Genomic DNA, 12,736 nt, shown 5'->3' with positions numbered 1-12,736 from the left:
TGGAGCTTACCTGTGTCTCTCGGACATGCTCAACGGTAAAGTTAAACCACACCCTGAAGCGAGGATTGCACGTGTCGGGTCGGATGAAGAGGTCAAACTCAAACTCACTAATGTAGTCGACACGCCCCAAATTACCTGTAGACAGAGAAAAACATTGAAACAACTGCACCTCAGAAAGATCCAGCCATGTATCCCACACACAGTTAAAATCAGAACTATCATTTATTTATTTCTCCATAATTAGAAATGTCATTTCTAATTTAAATGTAATCAGCAGCTTCACCTTGAAGATGTACTGTTTATGTAGACTTTCAGAAGTAACACACACACACACACACACACACACAGGAATGAGGAATAACACACACACACACACAAATACAGAAGCTAGATGGGATGGATGAAGGCTGCAGAGAATCTTGGCGGCCACTCAGGTGACAACTGAGACAGCTTTGGAAGCAGATCGTGAAATAACAAGCCTTCAGCAAGACATGCGTCTCAGCATAGCAACCATAAACAAATAAACAAAAACAAAAAGGTATTTTCTCATTTGGGTGAGCGCAATAATGACCACAAACACATGTCAAATGGCAACAAAAAACACACAGTTTTTGAAATTGTATATACTTTTATATGAATACATAGAGACTAGCATAAGGGGATTCTTCTGCAACAGATGCCAGAACTCATATATGCCACGAAGATTAGACTTAACCAAACAAAGTGTCACAAGCATTCAGGCACTATACTGTCAAAGGCATTATATTCACCTCTAAAATGATGGCTCAGAAAGAAGGAAAACGAAACTTTTCGAAACGTGCTAAACACTGTGAGAGATCTGAAGCCAGTTCAAAGCGGGTACACTCCTTATTTGGTCTGCCCTTGTGTCTTACAAAGCATCAGCTTATCAGGTTGAAAAGATGGATGAGCAGAGAACAGTTGGTCAGGTGTTGGAGGAGGGAGAAGAGATGTCCACATCTTGGGGACTGAGTGTGGAACTCACCATGCGGCGCCAGGTAGCTCAGAGCTAATTACCGACAGATGGGGCAACCACCACATACTCAGAGCCGAGACAAGCAGAGCTCACCCCTTCTGTCAGCCAACAACTGAATAGCCACTAGACATCAAACTCCTCACACACACACACACACACACACAAACATAACTGGCACATATACAAGTATACAAAATGTGAAACTCATATGTACTCACAAAACTCATAATACTACACTGCCTTGCATACAATAGATCTTTACTGTATATCTGAAAATAAAAGTTTCTGAGACAGCATGGAAAAGTGATGTACATTTATAATATGAGTCAAAATGGTTTGTTGTCACTATTTATTTAGAGCAGTGTATATTGACACTGGTCAGATTGTGTTGCAGCTGAAGGCAGAAATCTGGGAACATGAGCAGAGGTGACTGTTATAGGCCTGGCTGACAGACATATATAGATTATCAGACAGCTATGACAAAGGTCAATGAATGACCTTTTAAACATAAGCAACTGAAATGGATATGCTCTGGCGTAACTCAAATATGACACAGAATTGAATTAAGTCTTGTGCATAATATGCCAGGATCGATAAATTGAAAGCAGCACAGTTATTTGTGTGTGTGTGTGTGTCTGTGAGAGAGAGACAGAAAGAGAGAGAGAGTGTGTGTGTGTGTGAGCGTGTGCTGTTTAAATTGAGGTATGCAGATTCATGAAATAGGTTGTAGAGCCTAAAACCTCCAGGGCAAGTTCTCGAGGAGTAAGATGTATTGCTATTCGACATTTCCTTTCATATTAAAAAGCCAATGACAGACTGTAACTCTCAGGAGTGAGAACACATCCCCACAGTCTGTGTCCCAAGCCGAGTTGAGCGAAACACATTTCACACCTAAAGGAACATTACACTTACATGTAATTTTTATACAATTCTTTGTCAAATGGACCAATTGATCATTATCTGAACCAGTGCTTGCAATAGAAGCTAAACGAATAGCTGTTAGAACAAGAAAGGAAGGAAGGAAGGGCAAAATAACGGCAGAAAGGAAAGAAACAATGGCGCAGAGAGAGAGAAAGAGACAGAGAGAGAGAGAGAGACAGAGAGAGAGAGTCAGAGAAGATGAAGTCCCCTGTAGGAGCAATGGGAGGAAACATGGCCAGCTGTGGATGCACAATTGAAAAACAGTGGAATGGTGACCACAGCTGTTCCACACAGATGTGCCCTGTAATTCATCACATGGCATTCTGACACATTAACCATCTAAACTGCTTCTGGCACCAAATAATGGCTACCAGAAGTCAATGACCTACAAACTGCCATACAAACTTATTTATGCAAAACTCTTACAGAGCATATGTAGCTTGTTTTTAAAGTAAAAAAAAAAATCTATCCCATATTAAACTACAATTTGAAGTCCTAAAGCTCAAGTTAGGCTTATTTTTGGTTCAATTAATTGGGACATTATTTGGAAAACCAGGTCTTTGATCTACATTCTAAGAGAAAATCTGTCTTGGATAACGAGCGGAGTTCAGTTCAACTTCATTGTAAATAAATCTAACATTAGAGAGACGTGTGATATCCCGAGGGATTACACAGATTCAGGTAAAGCATCCCTCACAGCATGATGGAAAAGTGAAACCATTCCGTTAATGGAGCTACAGTGTATCATATATTTGCTCTCAGCCTGATGAAACCCATTACAGCACAGGCATATCAGAGTGGTTTGATGTCTCAGGACCATGGAGAGCGCTTGCTACAGTGAGCTGCTGTCCATGGTCTATCAGGGATTCTGCAGATACTTTCAGTCAAACGAGGAATACAGGCCTCAAGGCTACACATCTATGTTCAGCTTGAGAGGAACAGATATGGATACACCATTGATTTCAGTTTTAATTTTATGGTGTCTGACTCCAAAGTCAGACTATGATGAGCTGTAATCAACACTGCATCACTCACTTCTTAACCAAAATAAATAGCTCGGGAGAGGTCCAGCCTTCATGCACTGAAGGAAACACGGCATTTGGTGAGACAGTTCACTGACAGATAACTCCATGCATAATGAGAAGAGGAAGAATCAACGGCTGATTTTAACAGTGTGTGCGTATGTATATGGGTGTGCGCGAAGAAGAAAGAGAGAGAAAGAAAGTGAAAGAGAAATAGACAGTAAAAGCAACCATAAGACAGACAAACTCTCTTTGAACCTATAATTCTAGTTCTATCTGCATATTTCCTCAGAGGCATCTTCACCGGTTACAGGCCATATTAATCATCAAGTGTTCAGAGAAAACAGTGCAATGCTTAAGATTTAACAAATTGGGTTTTTAACAAATAAGAGCAAATGCGCAGCGCAGTAGTGGGCTGCACGAGCTTCTATGGGAATATACGCTGTTTTTGTGTTTTGCTCCCTTTTTTTCCATTGTACAGAATTACTCCGCACAGAGACTCTGGGCAAGAAATACTTTCTCATTTGCAAGAAGTTAGTTCAGCCCTCTATCAACAAGCTGGAATAAAAATTCAATATGGAGAAAAGAGTGGGAGGCTTGAGCATCTGCGATATTATGTGACTGTGTGTTTGTACTCTCATGTGGTTAACCCTATTATGTAAAGGAGGCCAGTAAACACAGTGTGAATTAGCTTTCCTCAGGTACACTAGCAGTGCGGCAGTGTGTTTGTTGTGGGAGGTTTGTAGAAAAGAATGCCAAAGCTACCTTCACATCCAGCGCATGCTGCTCTTTACTTCCAGCTGTTCGATTCAGATGTTTATATCTCAGACAAAACAAAGTGTTACCATCAGCCATAACAAGAGCTGATTCTAGTGCTTCTATAACAATATGAGGGATCTTCATTAGCATTCATCATATGCTTTAACACAGTGCTGTTTCACTCAAAAGCCTTTGATTTGTGGCTGTGCTGCTTTGCAGGACCATTCACACATGAACATGCAGAGAGAAGATGGCTAAGCTAATCCCATTACCAAACTACAAGCCAGGCCAGTCACACTGCTCATCCAGCACAAAGGAGAATTTATACAGCTGCAGTCCACCAGTGCCTGAGGCCTAGAGTCTGGCCTGTATACTGCCATCCAACACTGCAGAGGAATGAATAAACGAAGAAATGAACAAACAAGCAAACAAACAAATGAACGAATGGACAAACACACACATACACACACACCGAGACAGCCTGAGCGGTGGTAGCGCAAGTGTTTAAGGCACTGAGTTCTTCATCAGAAGGTTGGGGTTCAAGCCCCAGCACTCCAAGCTGCTACTATTGGGTACTTGAGCAAGGCCCTTAAAGCTCCCTGCTCCAGGGTTGCTGCATCATAGCTGCCCTTGTGCTCTGACCTCAACCTTAAAAGCTGGCATATGCAAAGCGAAGAATTCCACTATGATGTAATGTGTGGCAATAATAAATGCTTCGTCTTCTCACACACACAAACACAAACACACACACACACACACAAACTGCTACACAAACCAGATATTTCATGATTTTCAATTTAATTAGATTGAAAACAACACAACCATACTTCACAAGTCTTTTTATATAGGTTTCCACCGGAAACATGATCAGATCAGTTAATAGCAGTTAATAATTGTCACGGCCGGGATCCTCGCCCTAGGCGGGGCTCGAACCCGGCCGTCCGTGGTGCGCGTGCACATGCCAACACGCGACTAAACGCAGACCCAGACACAGGATTCAGCGAAGCACTGCTTTTATTCACATGAAGACACGACGTGGGGAAACAGACGAAAGACGAGACATGGTGTGGTTAACTGGAAAATAATAAAGACGGAACCCTTGATACAAACAGCATCATAGACAGACAGGAACCACGGAACATGCATCCTTATTTATAGGGAAAGACATTAGGGTAAACTGGTTACAGGTGACACTATCAGGAGAGAGAACAATAGGACAGGTATAACTCGAAAGACACACAAACAAGCAGGCTTCTCGGGGTCACCTGCCAGCGACCTCCTCAGGCCTGGCAGGGAACAGTCCAGCAGTTCCTGACATAACCCCCTTCTCCACGGCGCGGCTCCCGAAGCGCCTAACCTCCGCCGAGGGGACGCCCCAGGACTGACAACGGAGGAAGTTCACGCGAGAGGGGGAGAGATATTGCCCGGTGCCATCCACGACTGCAGTCTGCGGCGATGCCCCAGCTCACTGGGGTTCATCGACATCCGGCCCAAAAGACGACAGGAGGGAAGCGCCTTCCACCTGGAAATACCGAGCGACGTCCTCCATGGAACCTTCATCGTGGAGCGGCGTCCCCAGTCGGAGAATGGTGGAAGCCCGCTTCCAGCGGGACAGATAAGAAGGGAGTGCCCCCCGGGTTGGTGTCGAGCGACGTCCTCCGCGGAGATACAGGGCAGGAGCAACGTCCTCAACCAGGAAAAAGAAGATGGGGACATCTCCCTGGAGGAACGGGGAAAGGGTTCGCCGGATGCCATCCACCGGTAGCCAGGGCTCAACCCTGCAGACTGCTAATCCTCACCAGACACAAGAACTAGCTGGGAATCCTGCTGGGTCTCATTGTGGTCCATGATTCTGTCACGGCCGGGATCCTCGCCCTAGGCGGGGCTCGAACCCGGCCGTCCGATCATAGCTGCCCTTGTGCTCTGACCTCAACCTTAAAAGCTGGCATATGCAAAGCGAAGAATTCCACTATGATGTAATGTGTGGCAATAATAAATGCTTCTTCTTCTCACACACACAAACACAAACACACACACACACAAACTGTTACACAAACCAGATATTTCATGATTTTCAATTTAATTAGATTGAAAACAACAAAAAACAACACAACCATACTTCACAAGTCTTTTTATATAGGTTTCCACCAGAAACATGATCAGATCAGTTAATAGCAGATAATAATTGTCACGGCCGGGATCCTCGCCCTAGGCGGGGCTCGAACCCGGCCATGGTGCGCGTGCACACGCCAACACGCAACTAAATGCAGACCCAGACACAGGATTCAGCGAAGCGCTGCTTTTATTCACATGAAGACACGAAACAGACGAAAGACGAGACATGGCGTGGTTAACTGGAAAAAAATAAAGACAGAACCTGGATACAAACAGGATCATAGACGGACAGGAACCACGGAACATGCAACAGTTAACACGCAGGTTAAACAATCATGGACAAGGACATACACAGAAGGATCCTTATTTATAGGGAAAGACATTAGGGTAAACTGATTACAGGTGACACTATCAGGAGAGAGAACAATAGGACAGGTATAACTCGAAAGACACACAAACAAGCAGGCTTCTTGGGTTCACCTGCCAGCGCCCTCCTCAGGCCTGGCAGGGAACAGTCCAGCAGTTCCTGACACATATGCTATTAGCCTAGGAAAAGCATTTTAAATTAAAATTGTCTGCAGAGTTCTGATCTCACTTTTCATTCCTATTCTACCTATGGGGGAAAAAATATTTCTACCAAAGTATGAAGAATTACACTATTATGTAAAATTAGTTCTCACTTTGATTATAAGTATCTTAGTTTCTGCCTGATCAGGTAGATTACAGCATTTAAACACAAGTCTCGTCTCTTCCCTTGACTATTACTGTTCATGCTAAAATCTGTGGGAAATATTCTCTGATTAATTAAAATAAATAGATTTCTTGTTATTAATGTCTTTTTATTAGGTCATTTAAATATTAAACATTCAAGCAAGAATTTGTTTTTCTGTCATTGTGTTTTTAAAAGCTAGACAACCAAGTGTTATCTTCTGCATTATTCAGTAATAAAAATTCAATTCACTGGAAACAAAGGAAGTTAGGTATGAGTGAAAAAGATCAAATGGGAAAGAATGTACATTAGAATTTAATAATTTTTATAAATTAAAAAAAAAAAGTGAAATCCGTTGAACTGTGCTAAAGGTTTGTCACAACTGAAATATTGTTAACTGTCCAATTTCCCATTTCTGACATCTTTATACAGACCATAAATGACCCCAACAAGAAATGATTTAATCAAGATGACAATGTTTCAGCCTCCAGGTCATTATAAATGATTGCATAGTGGTGAGTGAGAGATCATTCCCATCACCTACTGACCAGAAATGCTGCAATAGCCAAGTCAAACTGTGTGTGAGCCAGTCAGTGTGCATCAGGAACTACTCACCAACAAAGCATGTAGCCACACACATTTCTCAACCCTTCTATGAGCCTACACTCACTGTTAGAAAGTCCATTTGAAATTAGAGGGGACATGGGAGCACAGCCACCTCCTAAATGTACTTTTGCAATGTGCTCACTTTCATTATTGGAAAACACATCAGCTGCTCTCAAGGGTGAGAATTCCTGGACACAGACGACTGATAAAGCTGGAATTGATTCAAACCCTAGGAAAACACTGTCTGCCTCTGAGCCTCATATCAAACTCTGTCCTTGCGGTTTTTTCCCCTCTCCTACTGAAAGTCTAAAGGCAAAGAGTCGTCATGACAACATCAATCTCTCCCTCCCCACTGACCAAGCCATATCTTTATCGTTAAATCTGGATGAGATTATAGGCATGACCTCTAACTTTGTGGAACTCAGTAACAGGTGTCAGGACTGGGAGTGCCTCGAGACAAGCATAAATTAAGCATTAAAATAATACTTCACTGTAGCGTGGGATTAGATAGGCTGCACTATGCACAAATGCCAGCTCTGAGCTCAGAGGGCAACGGCTGCTAATTAATGACATCAATTACAGAATGTCACCAAATCACTAGGCTGTCATTAAAATGGCACTAAATAGTGAAATAATCATGCACATTAGCATTTTTATCAAAAATGAAATGGGAAAGTAAATGGAAGAGAACTAACAGTTTGGATTCCATATTCTTGGGGGTCTTGCTATTCGGTTCTTGCCAAAAGAAACTATCAGGCAAACCAGAGCAACATGATGCCTGAGGACCCCAGAATGCTCAGCAGCCTACACACTTGGCACCAATGATAAAGAGGCCAATGAATTTGAAAGGGTTCAAATGTTTCCTCTGCTCTCGCACCACAATTTTTATTCCTTTCAGAAAAGAAATGCCCAAAGCAAGTATGTTCATTTCATAACAGTTGGTAGGTCACAGGGAGTCATTCACTGTGAAATTTACTAAATTGTATTATTGATCTCAGCCATGAAACACACTCTCTGTTCTGGAGTCCCACAAGACTGTGGGCAGACTGGAAAAGCCGTTCGAAGTGTGTCAACAGCTGCCAGTGTTTCCCACCCGTAGCTGATACATAGGTGGGGCATTTAGATATACTGACAACTTCCAAGTATATTTCAAACTACTTAAAAATATATATTTATTTACTAATCCGTTAAAATAAAAACAAAAATCCATTAATAAATAAATAATGTGCCTTATGTTCAACTGGTTTCCTTTTAATGCTTGGACATCAATTGCCCAATATGTTTAAGTGCTAGATTGTAACTTGCAGAGAATCTGATAAACTGTGCCACATTAGCAGTTTGTCTTGGAAATTCACAGCGCAAATCCGTCACATTCAACTCTCATATTCCGGGCGGTTTATAGTAAAGGACAGTCTACTGGCATGCAGCTAGAGTAATATATATATATAAAGCAACATGAAGTGATGCACTGAACTGATGTGTTATATAAAATATAAAATATTTAAAATAGTTGCTGACTATTCAGCCTTGATATTTCACCGTGATTTATTCAGCACGTAATACATCCTGAGCCCCATTTAACCACTCAGAATAACCTATTTTAATATAGTCATGAAGCACATTATCAAGCAGCAACATGTGACCAAAATATAAATAGAGTTAGCAATGATCTTTAGTAAGACTCTCCAACTATAGTTGGATTATTCCTGAGGAGAGACTTTGGCATATGTGGCTTGCCCAGAAGCATCAAGTTAACAGTTGCAGTTACAGTATGTTTCTGTAAGAGTTTTTAATCCTGCATGAGAGACATGAAATGTGATATGCTGGAAGAATGTGGAGACGTGAACATTACACCCATATGTGCTTGTTGAACATCCCAACAGATCCTGTGGAGATTTGTGTTCATTCAACCACGAGAGCATTAATGAGGTCAGGCAATGATGTCAGGTGAGGTGGCCTGGACCATGTGGGCCATCCAGTTCATCCCAAAGGTGTTCAATGGGGTTGAGGTCAGGGCTCAGTGCAGACTACATGAGTTCTTCCACTTCAAATTGGGCACACTGTGTCTTTATTGAGCTTGCTTTGTACACAGGGACATTGTCACACTGGAACAGGTTTAAGCTCCCCTTATTTTCAGTGAAGGAAAACTGTAATGCTGTAATACACTTAAAACTGTAATACAACTGGGTGCTTCCAGTTTGAGGACAGCCCACATATGGGTAAGAAGGTCAGGTGTCCACAGATATTTGGCCAAAAATTGTATTTAAAATTTCTTCTACATATCTAGATGAATACCATGGTTGGCAGGGCTGGTTTTTGCTTGTACCCATGCATTTTCTCTCCTCTGTAGTCATGTGTTAGATTATTATTACTAAATATAGTCAGTATTTAGTCCTTATTTACACTTATTTATGTTTGTCCATGAATTGGATGGAACACAGCATTGTATGTTTAATGAATTGTAATGAAGCGAGAAACCTGAAAGTAAACAAAGATATCCATATCAACAAATAAACATCTAAAACAAGTAGAAATGCCTAAGAGACCCTTGAAACATTCACACAGAAGGAAGTGACTGAAGTAAAAATATTTCAGACCTTGCTTAACCTCGAACCTGATTCTTGGTTACAATGATAATCTCATATTAATCCAATACTCAACCAACCATTTTTAAAAAGTGGTACTATATCAGACGGACACATGAACAGACGGACACACAGCCTAGTGGCAAGGGCATAAAAAACAATATATATATATATATATATATAAAATAGTGCTTGTTATTTCTATTATCCGTTTACAACTACCCTTCCTCCTTGCCCCCATCTCTCACAGTATTAAGAATAATTGTTCCTACAAATGTGGTGGAGATAAAAGAGAAGCAGTTGGAGAGTCCTTGGTGAGCTAGTGGTGAGGAGAAGGTCAACAGTGGTGCTGAGAGCAGCTGTTGTCAGGCCCAGTTCCATGCAACAAGGGAGCGTGCACTCATGCTTATTTACAGCCCAGCTACCTGTGGGGCCACACGTGCTGCCCCAAGCTGATTGGCCTGTAATGAGTTTGCAAACACAGGGATAGAGATAGAGGAAAGCGGGGAAGCACACATGCTGAAATCCACTACTACAGGTCATGGACACAGGAAGGTGGGAAGCCTCCACGGTGGGGTGGAATGAGATGTCAAAGGGAGTGTGAACTGCTCATGCTGTTCACTTTCAGCTCCGTGGGACATGAGTATGTGCACACACATACTGACAAGTTTCCGGTTGTGGCGTCTGGCATGCGGTATCACAAGGACAGTGTTGTTTAGGATATAAAACCGTGTTGAAGCCTGCAGCAGTTTTTTTTTTTCTCAGCTCAGTCATATACCTAGCAGCAGCCCCACCTGGGCAGAACGAGATGACTGGACTGTAATAACACCACAGTTATGCTATATTGTAGCAATGTGCCATCATATCTAGTCTGTGCTGCTGGGTTGTGATGCAGTTATAAAATTACAGTTGTGTCTTTTGACTCATAGTAGTCATGGCCGGTCAGTGAAATGATCCAGTAATACCTGAACTAAAGCAGAGAAGTTTAGCATGTGAAGAGCAAGATGCCTGCAGTATCCTAGCAAGACCTCCTCTTTCTGTCAGGAGCAACAGGGACAGAAATTTCTCATAGTGAAACAGCTTTTCAATCTGGGGAATTACACAAAGTGCTCCCACTGTCAATGCACTGCCAGTTTTATGTGATAGGGGTGGGGAGGGATGGAAGCGGGAAGGAAAAAGCCTCCACTGAAAGCTATTCAAAAGCCTTGGCAAAGCACCAGTGCTCTGTCTCCCTCTCCTTCTGGAAGCGATCTGGCTCACTCCACCTAACATGGTGCAATTACTTAAGTGAAATTAACCGATAGAGCAATAAATATATATTACAAAGTTAGAAAGTACAAAAGGAAAGAGGGGGCTGGAAAAAAACAAATAAGACAAAAAGCAGTTAAAATTGCAAGAACAAATCCAAAAAGGCTATTAATCCTTAGGTAATACACTTAGATTGAGGAACTTGGATTTGTAATTTGACATATTAGCACTAAATTCTCTCTGCGCTAGTGAAAAATAAAAGCTGTGCGAGTGGCTCTGACTAAATCTACTCTGGCTCTGCAGGAAGTACCAAAAAAAAAGCAGAGCACAATCTGAATCTTCTTCAAAAATGCAGATACAAAGTTTCGCTCTCATTATAAATACCCACTTAAAATGGCCTTGGATTAGAACCAGTGGGCTGTCTTAAATAGGTTTTCCTAAGGAAGACTAGCTCTGCGGAGGCCTTCTAAAACTCTTCAGCAAACATATCCATACAAATGTACATGAAACCCTGATACCACTAGACATGTTTGTAAGAATTACATTACATTTTAGAGATCAGTTCTGTACAAAATAAGCTGGTATTCTGTGTTTACAGAGGATCATCTCACTAAGTGCATCTCACTTTTATCCAACCCTAGTTTTCGATATCTAAAAACCCAAGCTTTTATGTCAGTGGGGAGCATGATTTAAAATATGGAGTAATAGCAAGCTATATTGAGAACCAAATGAGATCCCCTCTGTACAACATTCTTTATTTGCAAGCTACTATTTGCTCTGCATACATACAAAAACAACATAAACCCTTTCCATTTCTTAGGCTGCACAAACTGACAGATATGTAGGGCACATTTCAATTTTGTTTACTCCTGAGCAACTGCCTGTAACCAAACCAAATGCATTTCTATCAAAATTCCTCCTCCATTTCTGCACGTTGGTTTACAAAGATAGTCCAAGCATATAGTAAATGTGAGATAGCAAACATCAGTGCATCTCATCTCAAGTATAACGCTTTAAATAAATCAGCAATATAAACAGAGAGGAGGTGGAGAAAACAAGGGTGTGTGAGAGAGAGAGAGAGAGAGAGAGAGAGAGAGAGAAAGAAAGAGACAGAGAGACAGAGAGAAAGGAAAACACAAAGCACAAAAGCGTTACAAATCCACACCATTTTCCCAAGCTGGGTGTCCCTAGCTGAGATGAAGAATGACGTGTCTGCTTGGTAAGAGTGTTTACGGCATCAGGAGAGCTGCTCGGGGAAATGGATTACTCAATCACCAGAGCTCAACGTGTTCACAGAGCAATCTACCACAATACAACTGTGTGCAGTCATTTGCTTGCGGTTTGTCTCCTCTTTAGACTCGAGAATTCGTAAAAGAGGGTGCTTGGAAAATAGTACCAAATACAGCCAAGCATTTAGGCGATAAAATAATTACACGTGTTTTAAGGTGTAACATGAAAAGATTGTGGCATTGCTATTTAGATGGTTATTTTAGACATTCTGTGCAGGAGGCGGTTGCTTGGCATAATAATGAATGTAGTTTAAATAAGTAATGCAATGACCTGAACACACACACACAGAGAAATAAGAAAGACAGAATTTAGGAAATGGCGATCCATACTGATGTTTACACAGTGCACTAATATGAATTTTATAAAACAGGAATTACAGTTCTGGAGCAGATTGTGGGACACCAGAGTTATCATCCTTCAAGCTGAGTCTTGTGTTTCTTTTTTTTTCGTGAGCTAAATTAGGTCAGATATAGCTCCGCTCACTTCC

General features: G+C 41.6%; 1 protein-coding gene across 2 annotated transcripts in view; it reads right to left on the bottom strand.

Annotated features, from left to right (window-relative positions):
- Positions 1-12,736, bottom strand: part of agbl4 (AGBL carboxypeptidase 4) — a 302,375-nt gene that overhangs the window by 273,702 nt on the left and 15,937 nt on the right. For both annotated transcript variants that reach the window (XM_058389605.1, XM_058389604.1), the window contains exon 3: positions 11-135. In XM_058389605.1, coding sequence (XP_058245588.1) covers positions 11-135 — 125 coding nt within the window. The remainder of the gene's footprint in view (positions 1-10; positions 136-12,736) is intronic.

The sequence above is a fragment of the Hemibagrus wyckioides genome, linkage group LG05 (genome assembly GCF_019097595.1).
Source record: "Hemibagrus wyckioides isolate EC202008001 linkage group LG05, SWU_Hwy_1.0, whole genome shotgun sequence".
NCBI classification, from domain to species: Eukaryota; Metazoa; Chordata; class Actinopteri; order Siluriformes; family Bagridae; genus Hemibagrus; species Hemibagrus wyckioides.
This window is presented reverse-complemented; position numbering and strand designations above follow the sequence as displayed.